At 39.7% G+C, this 21,367-nt stretch overlaps 1 protein-coding gene across 1 annotated transcript in view; it reads right to left on the reverse strand.

Moving 5' to 3' along the window:
* Nucleotides 1–1,079: 1,079 nt before the first annotated feature.
* svilb (supervillin b) overlaps nt 1,080–21,367 on the reverse strand; it is a 62,417-nt gene continuing 42,129 nt past the window's right edge. Inside the window, exons 24-40 of the mRNA XM_036561559.1 lie at nt 20,582–20,754; nt 16,869–17,024; nt 16,587–16,723; nt 16,221–16,368; nt 15,944–16,089; nt 15,125–15,300; nt 14,866–15,013; nt 13,729–14,026; nt 13,020–13,174; nt 12,361–12,466; nt 10,584–10,791; nt 10,290–10,423; nt 8,771–8,926; nt 8,405–8,548; nt 6,456–6,577; nt 4,575–4,730; nt 1,080–1,986 (exon numbers count right to left, since the gene is read on the reverse strand). Of these exons, the coding sequence (XP_036417452.1) occupies nt 1,900–1,986; nt 4,575–4,730; nt 6,456–6,577; nt 8,405–8,548; nt 8,771–8,926; nt 10,290–10,423; nt 10,584–10,791; nt 12,361–12,466; nt 13,020–13,174; nt 13,729–14,026; nt 14,866–15,013; nt 15,125–15,300; nt 15,944–16,089; nt 16,221–16,368; nt 16,587–16,723; nt 16,869–17,024; nt 20,582–20,754 (2,650 nt within the window). The 3' untranslated portion in view covers nt 1,080–1,899. The remainder of the gene's footprint in view (nt 1,987–4,574; nt 4,731–6,455; nt 6,578–8,404; nt 8,549–8,770; nt 8,927–10,289; nt 10,424–10,583; nt 10,792–12,360; nt 12,467–13,019; nt 13,175–13,728; nt 14,027–14,865; nt 15,014–15,124; nt 15,301–15,943; nt 16,090–16,220; nt 16,369–16,586; nt 16,724–16,868; nt 17,025–20,581; nt 20,755–21,367) is intronic.

Below are 21,367 nucleotides of genomic sequence, written 5' to 3' on the forward strand. Positions count from 1 at the left end.
TTGAAGTGAACTACCAAACATGCTAACTGCACTCCTGTTGGCCACACTGAGGGCAATGGAAGATTTTTGAGGGAGGCATGAAACAATTTGTCCTACATATTGAGTGGTCCTACTGAGCATTTGTGTATTATTACTATAGTGTAGTAACTTAGTTTCAAGTGTTTTATTGTTTTTAATCTTAATTCAGTACAAACTCAACTTAATATTATTCCTTACTTCCTTATAAGGTGATTCAGGCCATCAAAATATACTAATTATTCTTTTAATGCTGGTACCGTTTTATAATAAGGAGATTCAGGCTATCAAATTATCCTACGTATAGATTTTGGTGCTGGTCACATTTTCTGACAGGGTCATTTAAGCCATAAAAATATCCTACCTACAGTTTTATTTAGAGCGCTACCTTAAAATATATGAGAAAAGTCTATAAGTATGTTTCTGAAACAAGTCTAAACATTTAAAGCTGCTGATCTGGCTTTGTTTTACTTGTCCTAGTCAACTGGGCAATAAATCTTATGGTGTTGAAGCCTGCTGCTTTGTGCATGCTTAGACTGTATTTGGTTTAAACCAAAAAAAACAGCAGGCCTAAGCAAAGTTTTTCAGTTGCATGTATGCTTGTTTGTGCATGTCAGTATGCATGTTAATGTTTCCAGGCTGTGCAAACTGTTGAGCAAGTTGGGTAGGTACTGGGTTGTGGGAGTGTGAGTAACAGTCATTAACACCGATTATTAACCCCAGGCAGGATTCTGCAGCTGAACGCTGTGTTGCTCACCCCCACCCCACAGTACAGTATCAAACCCTGCAGCATAACTGGACTCCTAAAAAAAAAAAAAGGTTTGCATCACAAAGAACCATTTAAAAAGGTTCTTAAACTCAATAAAATGTTAATGTAAAATCTGCGTTTTCCTGATTTGGTAGCCCATGATGAAACATAATGAATACGCAGATAGTGATTTCAGTATTTCAACACTGGCACTTAAAACCGTTAACCAAGTACCTGTGCCCATCTCTAACTGTTATTATGCTGTAGCTGCCAACAATTATGAAGAGCAACAGTAAGACATGATTGGGCTGGATTGTTGAATTTTTAATATGCTTCATTTATTCACCATTTCTTTTATCACAAAGAAAGTCTTTGAAAGGCAGACTAGAGTCCCTTCTGTATATAAACTGTACACAAAAGCAAGGCACTATGCTGTACATTTACAGATATTAATTAATTTAATCTCTTTTCTCCTCACATAATCGATGCTCCTGTACCTTTAAGGCAAGAGATCACCACAACAGCCAAACCTCATCCATGCAGAAAAAGGAACTGACATACTTAGCATGTAAACTCCTCTCGCGATGGAAACATACCAGAGCAACTGTAATACTACAACAGACTTTTTTGTTTTTTTTTGTTTTTTTTTAAACACACATTTTCAAAAATAACGCTGCATTCTTCTCAAACATGCACGCACCAGGACAGCACCATCCCCGGAATAGACTCAGGACAAAACGGGGAGACGGAGAGACCAAACTGTTATTTTTTTTTTTCCATTAAAAAGAGAAACAAAAACACAAAACGACAAAAATGATCGTTGTAAATTGTGGTACTGCACAGCACAGTTCATAGAAACATGACTTCACATGGACAGTGGTGGCTGCTGAAAGTGCGTAGATTGTGCTGACACTTACACGACGACATCACTTCCTCCAAACACAGCGATTACATCAGAGACCGACACCGCAGCAGGTTAACACACAAGTGCGAATTCTAAAGTGACCTTTGAACTGACCCCCCCATTACCCTGTTTTCAGCGTGTTGCATGGCTGTGCCCCTGAGGGGTGGTTTTCATGACAACTGGAGGCCACACTACCCAAGTGAGGGTACCATCAACATGACAACAGGTGATTTTAAAACAGTCCTTTGGCTTTTTTAACGTTGACTTGCTTCCACCCTGGCAAGGCCTCGTACTCCTCTCTCTTCATCTCCAGGGCTTTCTAAAAAAAACAGAAGATACACAGCAGTTACAGGAGGACCACAAGTGAGGACACGCACAGCCCCACCCATAAGGATGTAGTGATGTCACCAGTGTTTTTAAGTTAAAATAAGTTAACACTCACTCTACTGTGAACAAATTGTTTAACATATTAGAAATAAAATGTGCCATAACTTTTACACAGGCCACAGCTTAATACCCCCCCGCCCCCACCCAATATTTTAAATTCAGTACAATAAACAGTATAGTAATAGAATTATGTTCTCTGTAGAGGATATGGTAACATAAAAAAAAAAAAAATTCCAGGGGAAGACGGTATGCAATTGTCTCACTTAAGTTGAGCTAAAACATGTTTAGGTTTCATTTCTTTATTTATTGTTGTCCATATCCTGGATTTTTCTTTTATTTTAATTTTTGGTGGGGATTTGGGGTTTTATGCACAGAAAAAACAGTCTTGTTCATATAAAATCATTTTCTAACCTCTCTTTATCCCTTAGAATTAAACAGGCTGCTACCGTTGTGATATAAATGATACTTGTATGTTAAATATAGTAGACTTATATATGTAAATAACAGCTGTTCTGATTGGCTGCCCTGTAAAGCAGTTTGGACCTAAACACTCCTTATAACTTAAGCATGAATGGGTGGGGCTAAACTGTTTTAGGCTGAAGAGGTGGATACATGTAAATATATTGGTTTTTCATGACAAAAAATAATTTCAAAACAGGTTGTGTTGCAACTTAGTTTTGGTATGAACTGTATGGATTAGACAGTAAATACTGAAAACAATTACAAACTACATCTTATTAAAAAAATGACTTATTTAAAAAAAATTAGATTTTTGATTATATGGGTCCTTCTAATAAATGAAATGCAAAATCCTTGACAATACTAATTCATACATTCACACACATTATGTAGTCAAAGCCTGTGAGCGTGCTTAACATGTAATAATTTTATTGGCCAGTAGATGTCAGTGTACTGTCAATCAGTATATCAGTTCAAACTGTTTTACTGTTTTGAGAGCTCTAGAACTGAATATAGCTAAAGTAAGGCTTGTTTCTTGGCTTTAAAACGGATATTAAAGCATATGAATCTAGCATTGTCCTTTCAGGGGTCTGCTGGACTCATAACTACTTTTGCGCTGAGGAACCACTCAGCAAGCATCACAAAGCCCATTTGAATTCTTCTCTCTTTTTCTGAATGTAACCTCTGTGGCTGTGATGAATTTACTGGGGGAGCAAAGAAGGGAAAAAAGACATTCCTCAAGAAGGAGGGCTGATAGCACAAGAGTGACCATATGAATTTAAGGCTGTGGTTTAACACAAGGGTGGGGAACTCCAGTCATCGAGGGCCAGCTTTCTGCACAGCTGATTTGCCTGCTCAAGCACACCTGATCCAACTCAACAGCTAATTACCAGGTGTAGCTGGTGTGCCAAAGTGGGGAAATCACTAAACTGTGCTGGACTCTGGCCCTCAGTTCCCCACTCCTGCTTTACCAGAAGAAAAGTCAAGGGTGTGGTCATGCTGAGCAACCTTACAAGGAAAAACATGAAAGACAAAGTCCATCCATTCACAATAAAGTAAAACCTTACACCTGTACTGAAGCATGTGTTTGTAGGTGCATTCTAAACCTTAGCTAAGGCAATAGAGGAGACTGTGATATGAGTGAGGAAGAGGAACAGAGTGCAAGAGGAAGAATAAGGTGAGCAGGTCCGTTGGTGAAGAAAGGACAGGAGCAGTGATTTCACTCATTTAAAAAGAAACTCACCTACCCAGAAACCCCTACAAACCAGCCTGGAGCATAAAAAGCAAAACATCAGACATTCTACACATTTAGATGCTTAGTACAAGGAAACACTTTCATATTAAACGGGCATTCTGGCCTAAAACTAGCTTTAAAAAGTTATGTATTCTGAAACACAGCGTTGTAGCTTTCAGACACATCAATTTGACAGAAGTTACAATTTTGTACTATTTTGTGTTTCTGTCCATCAACATCCACTCACTACAATACCTAAAAAATGCAGATGTTATTTGCAGCTTCTGAGCAGTAACACTACCCATTTGGCTTCCATCTGCTTTACACAGATAGCAAGGTAGGTAAATAATAATCTAAGCATCCCACCCTGACGTTCCTGTAGTTAAGCTTCCAAAACCTTCAAGATACATCATCAGAAGGGGCTTTTCTAATCTTTAAACCAAAAAAATCTCTCGAGACTATTGTATCACCACTTTAGGAGGTGAGTAGGCATGATATCAGCAAATGCACCAATGGTTAAAGTAGTCATTTTAGCCAGCACATCCCTTTAAATAGTTACAATCATTTTAGATCCCCATACAGAAAAAAAAAAAATATCAAATACATTTTTGCAATGTATGAAAATTGCCAAAACATGTTTGTTAAATGTATTTTTAAAATGAATTTATTTGTATTTGTTATATTCTTTTCAGTTGCATGTAGGCATGGACTGCAATGCATTTGAAATGTACTTCAAACATATTTGTATATGTTCACCTCCCCCCCCACATATGCATCTCTATTTCAAACACAGAGAAATTAGCGCTAATGAGGGGCTGCAGTCTCACCTCAAAGTCTTCATCTGATAGGTAGATTTCAAGGCGCAGAGGATCAACACCATGGGGAAGGGGTCGGCTTTGCAGAGCTTCAAGCGGATAGGTGCTCTGACAGAGACGAGACAGAACGTCCTCCACCAGAATGATCTGGTTACACACCTCTGCCTCCTAAACACAACAAATCAGAAGAAGTCACACATGGAACACAAAAACAGAGAGATAGGGATAGAAACTATTTTTACTGACCGGGTCTGGTCCAACAGATCTGCAGCTTTATGACCGATCACTGCCAGAAAGTGTTACCAGAATTATTTATCCACCTGCCAATATCCAACCTGTGGAGTTGCCCAACTATTCTTCTAGTACCAATTAATGGTACCTTTGTGAGTTAAGCAAGTCAAAGAAAATATGTGGACGATATGAGTCTGGCCCAGACATTTTGGACAGCTTGTGCCCCCCAGATGACACTAACCAACCTAAAAATGTGGGTCAATGTGAGCACACTTCTTTGGATCAAACCTAAAGAAGCAACAGGTCCTACAATTAACAAGTAATACTCTATCAATCAAAACCCCTGGGAAGTCTGTCTATGCTGTGAAAGTCTTGAGCATCACTATTCAGGATGATATTCGCCGGGACAGTCAAGTGGATCACTTTGTGTCTTTAGCTAACAGGGAACTGTTTGCCCTGTGCCACCTTAAGAAATTACTGTTCTTGATAAGGACTATGGTACCCTTTTATATAGGCTATGTGCGGCCTGTTTCCGTACATGCATCTCCTGTCTCGTATAGTTCGCTCACTAGAGCTCAAGACAAAATGTTGGAACAATTTTTAAAAAGAGAGCTTGCAGTGGGATTTGTCAACTGCAAAAAGTTGTGGCTGCATTTTGTTAAAAACTGTAGGGGTCAGACTTTAGAGACTGGCTATCTTCCCAACAGATGGGAGGTTACAGGCTCACAAACAAGGAACTCAATCAAGCTAGTCATTCCAACATGCCAGACTGAAAGATACCAGAGATTAACAACACATTATATCTGCAGAGTGCTGAATGAGAATGAAATATAGGTAGTAGAATAGCTGAAATTTCTAATGTTCACTTATTTTAGACTTTTTAGGTTTATACAGTATTGGTGAATTTTTTTGACACTTGTTCTTAGCAATTTTATGTTTCACTGTAACAGCGAAATACAGTTTTTAATAACGGGGCATTTTTGAAAAAATGAATGAACATTCAACATGACTGACTGACTTGAATAAATATATAAATAACTAGTTGCTATTTGAATGTCCACATTTTTAAACAAAAGGCATTACATTATAAAATGTCTCTGAAATCGTTAATTATAAAAACAGAAGATCTGTGCAGCTAGAGGTGATGCCTACATGATCATTCAGTCGATTTATGGATCTACAAAATGTAAATTTAGTAAGATACAGAAGTATCAACTCCAGAATGATCGTCAGACTGCAAACTCTGCACATTTGTAGTGGAATAAAATCACAGATCTTGTTGGTAAATCGTTTACATTTCAATTTTTGTTTGAAGTATTTCCATATATAGGCTGTATCATTTTGCCTGTTCGGAAAAGCAATGTCAGTGTATGATGAACTTCCAGACATTTAAGGTTCATCACATGTTTATCCAAAATAATAAACTAGGATTCAGACATTTTACTGAGTAAACCAATAGTAAGGTCGTTATCCATATATTCAAATAAACACATTCATTCCTAGTATGATAATGCTTAAAACTCCACATTTAATACAGAAATAAAGACAGCTACAGCTGTTGTATGAATTCTCTCCCTCTTTTTTGTATATTTACATGTGTGCAGCTATGCAATGTATATACTCAGTGAGTGTATTTATGTTTGTATGTGCCACCAGTCTCACCCTTTCTGTGATCTCGGCGATGTCTTCTCGATGCTCCCAGCTGGGGAACATGTTGGTAAAAGTAAGAGGCTCCAGCCCTGCATGGATCAGGTATGACTTGGGTGGATTTGTCTCATTGTTCTCTGTAAGAGGAAGACAAATTCCTGAACAAGTAAACCTTAACGCAGCTTGGCCTTCATCTTTCACCAAAAAGGCACAACGGACTAAAGCACTATTCAAGCTGGAGTAGCTTTATGAGAAGTTGTTCTGTACGGTCATTTGTAAAGGATTTGTATGGGCTGATGTATCTGTGCTCAGTCATAGAATTTGTCTTTGTTTGTGCACACAAGCATATTGGTCCCTGATGTAGAGCTTCAGTGCTGAATTCACTACATTCACACACGACAGTGAGTATCCTCTGAGCTGTAGTGTAAGTTAATGTCACACTGGCATGCTGTCACACAGGGAAAGCGACACTGGAAGCAGTATCCTTCCTACTAAATTTTTGTTTAATGTTCAGTTGTCATGAGGTCATTCTACACGTGAATAAAAGTCAGATGTAATTTTTAATACACCGAAGCCTTCACATCAAGTCCAATGCACTTTTATATTAAACACTAAAGCAGAAGAAGAAATGTTTCATTTGAAAGATTTGACAAAGACGTTAGCTGAGACGTTACATGAGATGTTACATTCAAAACTTGGACTCTGTGAAAAAGGCCTTAAGGTTTTATTGCACCCTTTACAGCAAATGGAAACTGTCTTAGATGTACTAAATATGTACCTGTTAACCCTTTAAAGTGTAAGTCTAGAAGTGGCCAAGTTGACATTCTATTTTTAACTGCAGTGACAGTAGTGATACAATACACTGTCTACAAGTAGATCATCTGATTCAGCTCAAACTCAGCTTTACAGTAATACTAGTTACTGAACACAAACCTTAAATGTTCAGATTAAGGTCGGAAGGTAAATGTTTTGTCTTTCATAAGTTGTGCTGGACCCACTAATGTTTCAGATGTGACTGCAACACATGTGGAACGTGCGGGGTGGAAGGGTATCCAAAGATAAATCCCTGCTCTGACTGGATCTGCTGGATGGTGTATTTTATCCTCTGCCTGGCTGCCAAGCAAATGACAAAAAGAAGACTGTAAAGTTATTTAAATGTAAACATGTCCAGTGCAACGTACGTCCTTAAAGGAACAATGTGCAAGATGACAACCTGTCGAATTTATATGCCACACCGTCCTTCCTCCTCCCACTCTGCTCCTCTCCCTGTTTACCAGTGTTAAAAGTTTGTCATTGAAACTTCATCTCGTTACTCACCAGGAGCCGAGTCTCCAGCAGCGGAAAACAGCTCCAATGTTAGCTACTGTTTGGCTTCTACTTATGTCACTTCTTTTCTTTGTGGTTTCTTGCCTGGAGTGGGTGCGCTACTTTTTCATCCTCTCATGTTGAAATGGATGGCAGACACGACGCTACAGTGACTCACTATGGCCTCGAGGTACAAAGAGGTATTACGAGGCAGGACGGGCTAGCATGCTAACTTCAGTAGATATCTCTGCAATGCGGTACATAACGTCAAAACATATTTCTTCACAGTCTACTTATAATTTTAAGTTAACTTTAGAATGTTTGAAACTAAAAATCTTATAAATTACTCCTTTAAAGGGCCAAATACCTGTAGTTTTAAAATATATTTTGACCTGATTTATCAAATTTTTCCAAAATTCTTTGTCACCACCTTTAGTTATTACATTCAAGTGAGGCAAACTGGTAGAGGCAAAATACAAAAGGTCATTTACTCCAGACTTATTACCCAACAGTTCTAGAGACTATGGGCACAGCAGATTCATACTGGATTATAACCATAGATTTTATGGATAATCTTTTAAATTACAGTAGCTCCCCAGATAAAACTAACCCAGCTGTAAAAAGGTATTTTACACATTCTATCTCGTGTTGGGCCTCACCTTGGCAGTACCGGAGCACCGTTTCCATGGCGCATTTTCTGTCAGCATCCCACCGGATGCGGGCTGAGCCGGGCGTTTCCGTGTCCTGCGGCCACCAGCCCTGCCACAGGTACACCTCATGATAGTTATCTACCAGGAACAGGGCTAGAAAGAGAAGGGAAAAGAGCAAGAGAGAGCGAGAGGGAGAGCAGAAAGCAATAAAAAAAAAAAAAAGAAAAGAAAAAGGGGTCATTTGAGTTGCCAACTGTCAATTCTTTAGCGCATTCTCTACATTGTAAACTTTTGTATGATTACCTCAAACCAAAACAAGGCTTAAATGAATGTTTTAATGGGATTGCTGGTCAAGGGCTGTGTTTTTAGGGTTACCTGGCTGTTGTGCAGAGTACAGGTCCTCCTGGAGGAAAGGGAGAGAGCTGTCGAGGCCCGTCACTCTGGATGGATAGAAAAACTCCTGAGCCACAAACTCACCCGAAGAACTGCTCAGCTGGAACAGTCGCGGGGTGAAGTTAAATTTGCCTGGGTCTAAAGAGAAAAAGCCAAAGAACAAGACAGGGAGAGATTTAATAGCACAAACAAACACAAAAATTATAAAAGGTTAATCTGGAAACATTAAGAGTATGAAGAAAAAAAAATATCAAGTTAAAGAGAAATTCTACCAATTGTTAAACTTGTCCAGCATTTCTATTGTATTTTAATTTAATTTTAAGGGCCTCTCTTACTCTAAGACCCACTTATGACATTTAGTCCTGATCCGAGACAAATATTCATAATTTATTTTTACGTTATCATTTTACATTACTTTTACATTATTTGTCCTTTAGAATTAAACAGGCTGTTTTTAGACTGCCTTTAAGACTTATATATGTAAATGAACTCTGTTCTGATTGGCTGCCCTATATTACGCCTCATTTAAAAAGCAGTCCAGGTTGAAATACATTTTATAAATTCAGTGTGAACTGGCAGGGCTTAACTGCTATTGGCTGAATAGGTGGATAAGTACATTTTTTTTGGGACTATTTTGCCTTACATGTACCTATCTGCCATGAATGAACTTCAACCACATTATTACCCTCAGAATTAAATCACTGAGATGTAAACAAAGTCAGCCAGACTGGTCTGATGTGTAACCAGTTGTCCAAGGTGTTTAAAACCTCTAAAACAGGGGTGCACAACTCCGGTCCTGACGGGCTGGAGTCCAGCACAGTTTGATAGTTGCCATACTCAAACACTCCCACTAAAGTTGGCAAGAAATAGAAGCTGAATCTGGTGTGTTTAAGCAGATAAATCGTCAAAGTATGATGCACACTGGCCCCCCAGGATTTGTGCTCTAAAAGCTCCCTCACGACAGTTATCATGTGAAATGATTACATTACTGCCTGATGCCTGAGATACTGCTTTATGATAGTTCTGAAGCACAGTTTTGGCATAAAAGTCATTTTAAAATCCATTCATGACAGAGGAGTACTTGCAAGGCAAAACAATCCCAAAAGAAAACCTAACTTTTGTCAAATTTGCCACCATTTTAACATGATAAACATTACATATAAAAACATATAGAAGATGTGTAGGTTCACTGGTGTTTTTTGATCGTAAATAAAATGGCTAAATCTGTGTTGTAGACATTGTGACCCCTGGTTCCTATCAGCACCACTGTAAAGAAACATGAGCCGTAAGTTTCTCTACAATAAACCATCAAACCCCCATGAATGAATTTTACATCAACCACTGAATTACACAAAAAATTTGAAAAAAAAATAGATGGAACTTCCTTAAATGACTGTTACTATTTACTTTATTAACTTTATTATGCAGGAATTTTGAAAAATTCATGGAAGTCCCTTTCCAAACAAGGGCTGTAATTAATGGTAAATGTGAAATACTGTACCCTGAAGCATGCAGTCATAAGCTTTACGATCTTTTCTGCCTAACGCTTCCCAGAATCCCACCGGCTCAGCCCCCTCTTCACACTCCTGGACGGTCACGTTGCAACTACTGTGAAGGCCCGCCTCCAGTGGTCGCCTATAAATACATAGGATCAAGCTATTGGTATTCAGTTCAACAAAACATGTTTATTCAAGCTTTGTAAGAACAAGTAAGCCTAAAAAAAGGTCAGAAAAGCAATGTACTGCAAGCACCGCTGATGTGTATTATATCAAACACAGACATCTCCTGAACTCACTGTTCTTTGATCTTGTCTGCGGCGGTGCGGGACACCTCACGGGTGTGTGCCTGAGTCTTGCAGCCGTGCCACAGGTAGATGAGAGCCTTGTTAATGCTGAGCAGAATCATGGAGGTGCGAGAGCGCAGACTGCTGCAGTGACACGCTACCTCCAGCAGGTGGCCCTCTACTGGCAGCTCACCACGCACACAGTACAGACGCCACTCATCTGGCAGGAGAGAGAGACAGAACAGAGTGACCTACTACAGGCCCAAAGTACGGAAGCAATCAGTGAGTTTCAAAAACTTTCAGTTTAGTCTATTTGCCAACAACCAACACGATACATGTTCACTGACATCTAGTTTAACCAAATGTTTTTTCCAAAATATCCCACTGATTTGCAGTGATGGGCATGTACTCTAGCATATTATATGATAAGACTTCACAGTTCATAAAAGTTTGACTGTTTTTGTATGAGAATCCAGTGTAATACAGCTGCAGGAGAATCACCAGGAGCGTAATCATGGTATAAAAGCAGGGGTCATCAACTGGCAGACCCAGCAAATAAAAAAAACTCTAGCAAAGCCAATTATGTATGTAAAAAAATGGTCATATTTCTGAGTCATACATGAACATGAACCACTGTGGCTTCTGTAGCAGTCCTGGTGTTGTGGCTTATCCAATCTGACACATTTATGTAAGTGACTTAGCCAAAGGCAGCTCATCGGTCAGGAAATAAAAGGGCCAGACATCAAGTCAGAAAGCACATACACATATTTCCAAAGGCATTTCATTTTATTTGTTATTTCTGGTCTGAGTAGTGAAGCAACAACATAGTAAAAATAAAAATCTACAACAAAAACTGAGTGCTTAAAAACGAATGAACGGAAAACTCGGAAAAATGATGTGTCATTAATTCGAAGTCTGTGGTGTTAATCAAAAACGGAAAATGTTAAGCATCAACGCTGCTGCAAAATAAAAACAACCAATTCAAATTAACCTACCGACAAAATGCAAATTTGAGGACAAATAAAATAAACCCAAAGCTCAACAGCAAAGGTCCATCAGAGTGCTTGTCCATTCCCTGAATGTGCAAGAGCATGAAATGCTCACTAAGAACAGCCATTATTTTTTTATGTTAATTTAATTGCCTCTGTGGACAAATATTTAAGTTTTTTCTTTTTAAAAGAGCCAGTACTGATACATTAAAATAGGCAAAAAAATCTGACATCCTTAAATTTAATACATTCAATAGAAAAAAAACTAAGATTTATAAGCTATTTTAGGACTTTATTTGTAAGTATTTGATTCAAACTTTGCACGACCCCTACAGGACCACCACTGAGCTGGTAGAATTTGGGTGGTGGATCATTCTGAAGGGTTTATTTTATAGTGGACTAGTTCCAGTCCAGCAGCGACGGTTGTTTAGATACTCCAGCAGCAGATGAGCCCATAATCTCTAGCTTCACTTCTACATGCTAGACCAACAAGGTAGCTGTGTCTAAGAGTAGACAGCAAGTGGACAGTGTTTAGAAACTCCAGCAGCAGCTGCTGAGAATGATCCATCACCCAATACCTGCTCTGTGGTGGTCCTGTCCAGGTCCTGATCCCTGATAACAGGGTAAAGGGGAGCTAACAAGTCACACAGAGAAACAGATGGTCTACAAACTGTAACTGCAGAACTATAAAGTGCATCTACATGGTAAGGAGAGCTGATAAAATGAACAATAGGTGTAGAAACAAGAAGGCGTACTTAATGAAGTGGACAGTGAGTGTTTAAGCTTAGACATGTCCTTACTTTGAATGTTCTCCTCTTCTTCCTCCCGCTTTCCAGAATGCACTATCATCCCTCCGTTAAAGCACTGCAGGAAGCACGGTGGCTCTTTGCCCTGCTGCACCTGCACCTGTCAGTCAACACGCATTCAAATTAGGCTTCTACCTGTTTTGGCACAACACTAACACTACTTGCATGCTACTATTCTGTACAGGCCAGATGCAGGCAGTAATCCAGAGCGTGTTACTATGATCTGCCCAAAATAGCTCTACATCTAACATCTAAATTAAATAAGTTTAAAATGATAAAGATTCACTGCAAACTAAACCAACTATTATATTTAATATTCATATATTAACAATATTTGTTGTATATAAAATGTCTTTGCTGATTACACTTATTTACAGAAACAAATACCAATGTAACAAACGAATACTCAAGTATTTGAACTGGGGCCAGCCCTAATTTAGAATTACTTGAAAAGTTGAACTGTCACCTTCAGACTGATCCATCAGTGCATTTGTCCAGCCCTACTGCCACTAAATAAACTGACCCTTTGGGCAACTTTGAGGAGTGCTTTAAATAGGGGACAGGGTGCAAGGTCTATTATGGCGCTCCCATCAGCAAATCACACCCGAACACACACCCACCCACACACCCACACACACACACACACACACTACCTGCGCGCCTCTCTCCTCATCCAGCTCGACAGTCATCAGCGCAGAGGTTCCCTTCTCACTGACAGTGGAGTTCCTACCCTGCCAAAAGAAATAGCAGCACTTCTCCCGACCTGGACCAGCACTGCGAACCTGCTCAGGCTTCTGCCTGTTCCCCACTGCACACAGACACACACAGGGTCAAACTAATTCTTATCAGAATACTCATTAGATAAGCTACACGGTTAAGGAAAACTATTACTAAAATGAAAACTAGCAATGAATTTTTTTTGTAAACAAAAAAATAAAATATATATAAAATAAAAAAACATAAAAACAATACACTACATTGTGCCGACAATGTGTAGGACATGCTGCAGGTTTTTGTGGCGCCATCTAGTGTACAATTGTACAATTGAGGGTATTGATTTTTTCACATTTTTAATGGGGTACTTTGGTATCATTTGCATGCATTTACATTTGCATAGTTAATACAATACGTAATTTATATAATATATATTTAATTAATATATACATTTATATAATTTATATAGTTCCTTTAGATTTCCCCCAATTCACCATCTGCCATGTAAGAATCAAGGGTACAGTGACTATTAGATCTAGGCCTTCAAGCCTGGGATTTTAAGGGGTTAATCTTATTTGTTGCAAACTGTTATGCACATTCAAATGAAACACAATACTCAAATAGCTTCCTCCAGCTGACAGTACTGACCTGCAGCGCTCACCATGTACTTCCACTTCACCACGTATGCATCTCCCTCATGGAACTGGCCGATGCTTTGCTTGGGCAGCCGGCTGTAGTCGAACTCTAAGATGTGCCAGACGTCCACACTGACCGTACTGATCTCCAGAGAGCGCAGACGGTCCTCAGAGCCGCTGTCCACAGGCCCGTGACCCCGACCCACATCCTGCCCATCTAGGATCATGCTGATGGGCGACTGGAGGACCGGCAACATCAGAGCCACATCGTACGCGCAACACTCTGATCGAGAGTCCGGACCCTGAGAGAGCTGAGGGGTGTATATGTAATGGTTGTTAATGGGGAGCTAACAAGTTCCCCCTCATTCACACTGTTCTAGCAAGTTCTCCTCTTTCACGCCGTTCTAGCAAGTTCACCCTCATTTGCACTGTTCTAGCATGCTCTAGAACACTGTCCTCCCATTCATACTGTTGTAGTATATTCTACTACATTTACACCGTTCTAGCAAGTTTACCATCATTCACTCTGTTCTAGCAAGTTCTCCCCCTTTCAGTGTTATTGAACGCTGTCCCCCTATTCATACCGTTCTAGCATGTCATCCCCCATTCACACCGTTCTAGCAAGTTCACCCTCATTCACACTGTTCTAGCATGTTCTAACTCATTCACGCTGCTCTCCCATTCATACTGTTGTAGTATATTCTCCTACATTCACACTGTTCTAGCAAGTTCTCCCTCATTCACACCGTTCTAGCAAGTTTACCATCATTCACACCGTTCTAGCAAGTTCTCCCTCATTCACACCGTTCTAGCAAGTCCTCCCTCATTCACACCGTTCTTGCATATTCTTCCTCATTTGCACTGTTCTAGCAAATTTAACATCATTCACACTGTCCTAGCAAGTTCTCGTATTTACACTGTTCTTGCATATTCTCCCTCATTCACACTGTTCTAGCATGTTTTCCATCATTCATGCTGAACAGAATTATCATTCTTGCTAAACGTGTGGCGTCACTGCGACTGAAGTGTTGACAAAGTACAAAAGATAAATCTGCATTCTCTGTGGATTTGTCTGATAATCCCAATTGTTTCTTAATCCATATATAGTTAGATGTGAATCAGTCAGATGCAAATATTTCATCATACCTACCTTCTGCTCAAAGGACTGTTCATTGCCGTTCTTTGGTGGTGAACTGGTGATCTCTCTCCAGTCTATAAACTTCTCTCTGAACAAAGATGTCTCATTGTGTTCCGTCAACCTGCCGAATATGGCCCAGTCTGGGCGGCCCTGACCTTTCCTGAATAAACACACATAGCATACATCTTGAAAAAGCAACTGCAAGGTACAACCTTCAGCAAGAAAGCAAAGATTATTCAGTGTACATGTGTGAACTATACTGTTTCCAAACCTGGGAATGAGTGAATTGCATCCTCCAGGGTCGAGTGGGTTGATGTCACAGTTAGTGTAGTCAAAAGTGCCATTCCACAAGTGCTTAGCCAGCTGAAAGGCCACCTTCCTCTGAGCCAGAGTTACCTCCTTACCATGCCACACATACACCTCACTACCGAAATCAAACACCAGGACCTACACGGACACACACATTCACCAGGAATCTAATCACATTCATCATATAAGTACTTCAAAAAGAAATGACTGTTACAAGCTTTCAAAGTAAGAAAATATCACTCGTTGATGAAAGGTTCAAGTTTTAAAATCTGATTGGCTGAGCCACAAAAAGCCACTGCAGAAGACACACACACACACACACGCACGCACGCGTATGCAACAAGTGATTAAAAACCATTGGGCAGTTCACAGAACAATGACATTTAAGTCAGAAAATAACCTACTGTAAAACTACATTGCTACATTTGCTGCAATTATTATTATTACTAAATTATTTATTGAACACATGCTTCCATTTGCTCCCATGTTCTAAACCCAATAACATGGTTATTTCGCACCATGCTAAACACTAAGGGTGAGAATCTCCAAGCGATACTTTATTCAATTAAATTTCAATTCCATTTGCCAAAATGCAACTTTCAAGAGAGGATTCTGCATCTAAGAACTACTTATTCTTCCCACCCTTACCAAATACCACCCCTTAACCATGGTTAAATCACAGTAAAACAGTTAAATCACAGTAAAACAATCGTCATGAATGCCAGAAAAAAAAACAGAAAGTGTCAAAAAAGTGAAGTAATCAGAATAGCTGATTTCAGACCTCTTTGGACCCCAGCAGGGAGCTGCGAGGTACTTTGCCCCAGAAATCATCATCAGGAAGCAGCTTATCATCCACCAGACGGAAGATACAATTTGTCTCCACAATCGCACTCTCAAACAACTCGTCCTCTTCTGGAGACCCAGCCGCTGTAGTTGTACAAACATGTATTTTCATTTAAAAAAGTAAATATGAATGACGCTCAGTGATTAACTGCCCCATGGGGACTAATAAAGTTTATTAATTTCAGTGTGTACAGGTCGGTGCATTAGACACATACACTGGTAACCGGATGATCCGCCGAGAATTTTCCAGAACTCTGCTGCCGCAGGGCTTTGAGAGTTCACCCCCTCCTCAACTGTCTCCACCTGTGTTGCCCGGCAACCAAGGTCATGGTTCAACTGGATGAAAGAGGCCAGCTCGGACGCCTAATAAAGACAGAGACAGAAAGAGATCATTCTGTATCCTGGACAGTGACGCTCCACTTTCTGATTCAGCACGAGTTTTTACATTCATACATTTACATTATATATTCACAATTGATGTAAACATTCATGCCTACAACTATAATACATATTTACTCTGAAACTATTTGTGAAAAAGGACTAGTATGCCTAATAATGAGGAATAACCCCGATAGACTGACCTTTGATCTCTCGATGACATTCGCAAACTCTCCTATCCAAACAAAACAGTGCTCAGGCGTAACCAAAAGAAAGCAATCACCGCTGTTCAGAGAGGACACTCTGGGCTCGACTAGTCTGGTCTGGACGTGTCTGCGACCTACGTAAGGAAAAGGTACCCCTTAACCCCTGAACCCGCAGCCTCATAAACTCTAAAAATAAACTCCAATAATCCAATTTCTATTTGCTGTGTTTGACACAACAACAACAACAACAAACAACAACGTTGCATGATTGAGACTGACCTTTGACCTGCATGAGCATGAGCTTCTTGTAGGGAGCAGCACTGTTATTGGTGACCTGTTCAGAGATGCTGACACTGCGAAGACTAACGCTGCTGTAGTTCTCCTTACTGGCCAAACCAGCCAGAGCAGCATCCGACAGACTGGAGCTCTTACTCACTGAAAAACACACAAAACATATATTAAAAATGCACACAGACAGAGCAGCAAACGACAGGCTGCAGGTCTTACTCGCTGCTAAATAGGGTTAAATGGTATTTTTAATGAAAAACATCACAGTATCACAAATCTTGAAACAGAAAAAGGAGACAAATTTACCATGATTATCTGATTCCCAACAGGACCTAACAACCACTCAATGTTTCTGTTTATACTGCTATATAATGCCATTACAATATACCTTCCAAAATCCTTAAAAAACATTAGTGAAGCTTTTACATCACCGGGTTAAAGAGACACTCTGGCCAAAATGAAAAATGTATCCTTCACTATATGTGTGTATCTATATACTGTAAGCATACTACTTGTATCCTATAGCAGTGCTGCAACAGAGAGAGCCTCTAGAGTGAGATTTTCAGCTTTAAAAGCTAAAAGAAGCCTCTTCTGAGGACATGCCATGAAGGGAAGAACTTTTGAAAAACTGGTTTGGGATGAATCTTTGGGGGCAGGCAGTTTGTTTCATCATTACTGTGGAGAGAATGGACTACTCAAAGGACAGAAATGCCTCAGTAATTGTGGAGGGCAAAAAGTTAACATCTATAATTAGCAAGGCTGCTGGCTGTCTAGATACCTTACCTCAGTTTTGGTCCCTTTTCTCTGACTAAATGGGTAAAATGGCTGCAAAAAGAATCTTTTTGATTTCATTCAACAACCAAGGTAATTCTGGCTTGGTTGATTTAGCCTATAAATCAGGGGCTGTGATAGTAGTCAGGATCGGTTGACTCCACAGTGATTCCTTGAATATGATGTATTTGTGAAATGCATGCCGGGTATTGTAGTGAGAGAACAATTAAACGAAAACATGACAACGATAAAAAATCTGTCAAATGGGTAAGACTTAGAGATACACATACATGTACATATACATTAAAGACACAGACTGACAGAATAGAGCATTAAAGACACACACACTGCTACAGAATAGAGCATAACAGTTGCTGTTGCAACAAAACATCAAATCTCCAAAATGGTAACATCGCAGGAGAAGGGGAAAAAAAACAAAAAAACTTGCATTTAAATGGAAGTTAACGGAACAAGATTTCTTTGAGTAATTCTGGACCAGTTATCTTGCTCTATTCATGTTTACATTATAACACAATATAAAAGGCAGCTTGAATTCTGTAAAATTGGAGGGGCTAACTTTTTTACTCTAGCTCTAGGCCACCTTAAGGGCTCACCTACACTATTTTTGACCAAAATTATTTATTTGTCATATGAATTCCTTGATCCATCCAGAAAAAGGCTTGTGACAGAATGCTCACAGCACACAGCAGTGACTGGTTAGAGGCTTATCTGCATGTAGCAGAATTTTGAAATATCAGTATTGCAAGAGCCATTTTCCAATAGACTGGAGCTCCTGCTCACTATAAAACGCATATCACACATTAAAACCAACATTAAAATAGATTAAAACAACAAGCTTTAAAAAATGGTGCTTATTCACTTCAACGCACGCATAGTCTTTGTCTTATTCTCTTCTCCCACTCACCCCTCCCTCTGTTTCTCTCTGCACATCCTTCACTTCCCTCTTCTCCTCTTTGATCCTCCTGCTCTCCAGCAGGCCTGCACTAAATTTCTATTCTGAGAGTACATGTTCACCTTTAGTTAGTCACTCACCCTCAGCCCCTTCCTTTCTCCAGCAGGACACTGCACAGGTCAGTGTTAACTCATTTCTTCTGTGATTCTTTAAAGGCTCCTATTCTACATTTTTCCAGTATTTTACTTTTTCCTAAGGTCCACATATTACAGCTGTGTGGTTTTATGTGCCATGTAAAGTATTTTACATGATGTGTAAACACACTTAGGTGCCTTCAAGACTGATATGTAAATGACCTCTGGCCTGAACAGTTGGATATGTAAATGAGTTTTCTGTGACCTCAAAATGGGCCTTTTTAGCTTCGTCTCCACACAGTCTTATGCAGAAGTTTGGGCGCCCCAATTAAATTACGTTTTGTTGATTTTTCTAGTGAGAATAAGTTAACACATCCTCTACAGAGACCACAGTTTTGCATGTTTTAACACACAACTGTAATTTATTTGCTGAATTTAACATTCTGAAAGAAAAATGTGCATTTCATTTTTAGAAACTGCCATGTTTGTTCTCTGTCTTAACCTGGGGGTTGCGAGAGTGGTGCTTTAAGTCATACACCGATCAGGCATAACATTATGAGCTATATGTCCTTGTTTCTATGCTCATTGTCCATTTTATCAGCTCCACTTACTATATAGGTGCACTTTGTGGTTCTACAATTACAGACTGTAGTCCATCTGTTTCTCTGCATACTTTGTTAGCCCCCTTTAACCTGTTCTTCAGTGGTCAGGACCCCCATGGACCCTCACAGAGCAGGTACTATTTGGGTGGTGGAACATTCTCAGCACTGCTGTAACACTGATGTGGTGGTGGTGTGTTAGTGTGTGTTGCGCTGGTCTGAGTGGATCAGGATCTGGAGTTTTTAAACACCTCAGTGTCACTGCTGGACTGAGAATAGTCCACCAACCAAAAATATCCAGCCAACAGCATCCAGTGACCACTGATAAAGGACTAGAGGATGACCAACACAAACTGTGCAGCAGCAGATGAGCTACCGTCTCTGACTTTACATCTACAAGGTGGACTGACAAGGTAGGAGTGTCTAATAGAGTGGACAGTGAGTGGACAGTGTTTAAAAACTCCAGCAGCACTGGTGTGTCTGATCCACTCGTACCAGCACAACACACACTAACATACCACCACCACGTCAGTGTTGAGAATGATCCATCACCCAAATAGTACCTGCTCTGTGAGGGTCCATGGGGGTCCTGACCACTGAAGAACAGGGTAAAAGGGGGCTAACAAAGTATGCAGAGAAACAGATGGACTACAGTCTGTAATTGTAGAACTACAAAGTGCACCTATATAGTAAGTGGAGCTGATAAAATGGACAATGAGTGTAGAAACAAGGAGGTGGTCATGATGCTATGCCTGATCGGTGTATACCTTATCAAACAGAGAAAATAATTTTGACGAGTGCATAGAAGGTCTGCTGAGCGGCTCCACGTACAGGCTAAATGTTGATTATACATTTCTATTGGATGAGCTCATTACTGAGGGAGGGTCTTGATTGGGCACTGAATTTGAAACTTTTGTTCAGCACCAGGCTAAAGATTCGTGGTCTGTGGTGAAGTGCTAGCTATGGAATCCAGCTAGAGTAAGTGAGCAGACTTCCATTCTGATTATTCTCCAGTAATTTCTCTAATGTGTATACCAGGGTGTGTGGGGTGAAATATTTAAGCCCAAAAAGATTAAGAACCCCCGCTGTGAGGACGTGTTGACATGCAGTTTGACCAGGGGTACTCAAATTTTTGCATACGACCGTATGTGGACTGTATGGACTGGAGAGCAAATCGTAAATTTTTCTACTACAACAAATGTTTACATATTACAAAAGAAGCAGAAAAAGAAAATTGGGCTTGCCATTACATGTGCACTTTAACTTCTCCCTCCCTCCATCACTCACTTTTCTCCTGTTTGATCCTCTTGCTCTCCAGAACGCCAATGTTTAGCCGTTGTTCAGTGTACTCGTGTCTGATGTCCTCTCGCGCTGCAAGAATCTTCAGTGGATTTCGAGAAGCCTGAACATTACGTGATGGACGAACTGCCCTCTTGTGCTGCACCATTGCTGAAGTCAGCCTGGGGTCAAACAGGTCAAGAAGGGGTCAGAAAATGAATACATATGTGTATGCACAAAAGTTGGTCAAATTTCCACCAATTTTTCAACTTTTGCGTAATTAAATCAGTAAGCCAATCGTAAACAAAGTCATTCAGAGTGGTGTTGACAGGAACTAGCACCATTTTCTCACACATATAAAACTCAGAAGACATAAGTTCCCTCATCTGCTTGGGTAGCAAGGGAATTGGGTATATTTGAGTTGAAGACATCACAACCCTGGCTTCCCATCACCACCACTATAAAGAAAATGTTGGTAAGTTTCTCTACAGTGAATGATTCCACAAACAAATACTCTGAATGACTGTTTACATCTCAACTATTAAAACACATAGGTGGAATTCCCCCTTTTAATGATGTTATTTATTAATAACTTGTATATTACAGATTGAAATTAGACAGTAAACAAAAAACCTGACAGTAGAAGACACTTTGAGGTATTTTACTCACATTTCATATATTTCTGGATCAGCAAAAAGTACATTAAATGATAAACAGTATACTATAATTATCCATTTGCAATATTCATTTGTCAAGTTATGCGCCTTAAGATTGATCATCATTTTTAAAATACGA

The sequence above is a fragment of the Colossoma macropomum genome, unplaced genomic scaffold (assembly GCF_904425465.1).
Source record: "Colossoma macropomum unplaced genomic scaffold, Colossoma_macropomum, whole genome shotgun sequence".
In the NCBI taxonomy this organism is placed as follows: Eukaryota; Metazoa; Chordata; class Actinopteri; order Characiformes; family Serrasalmidae; genus Colossoma; species Colossoma macropomum.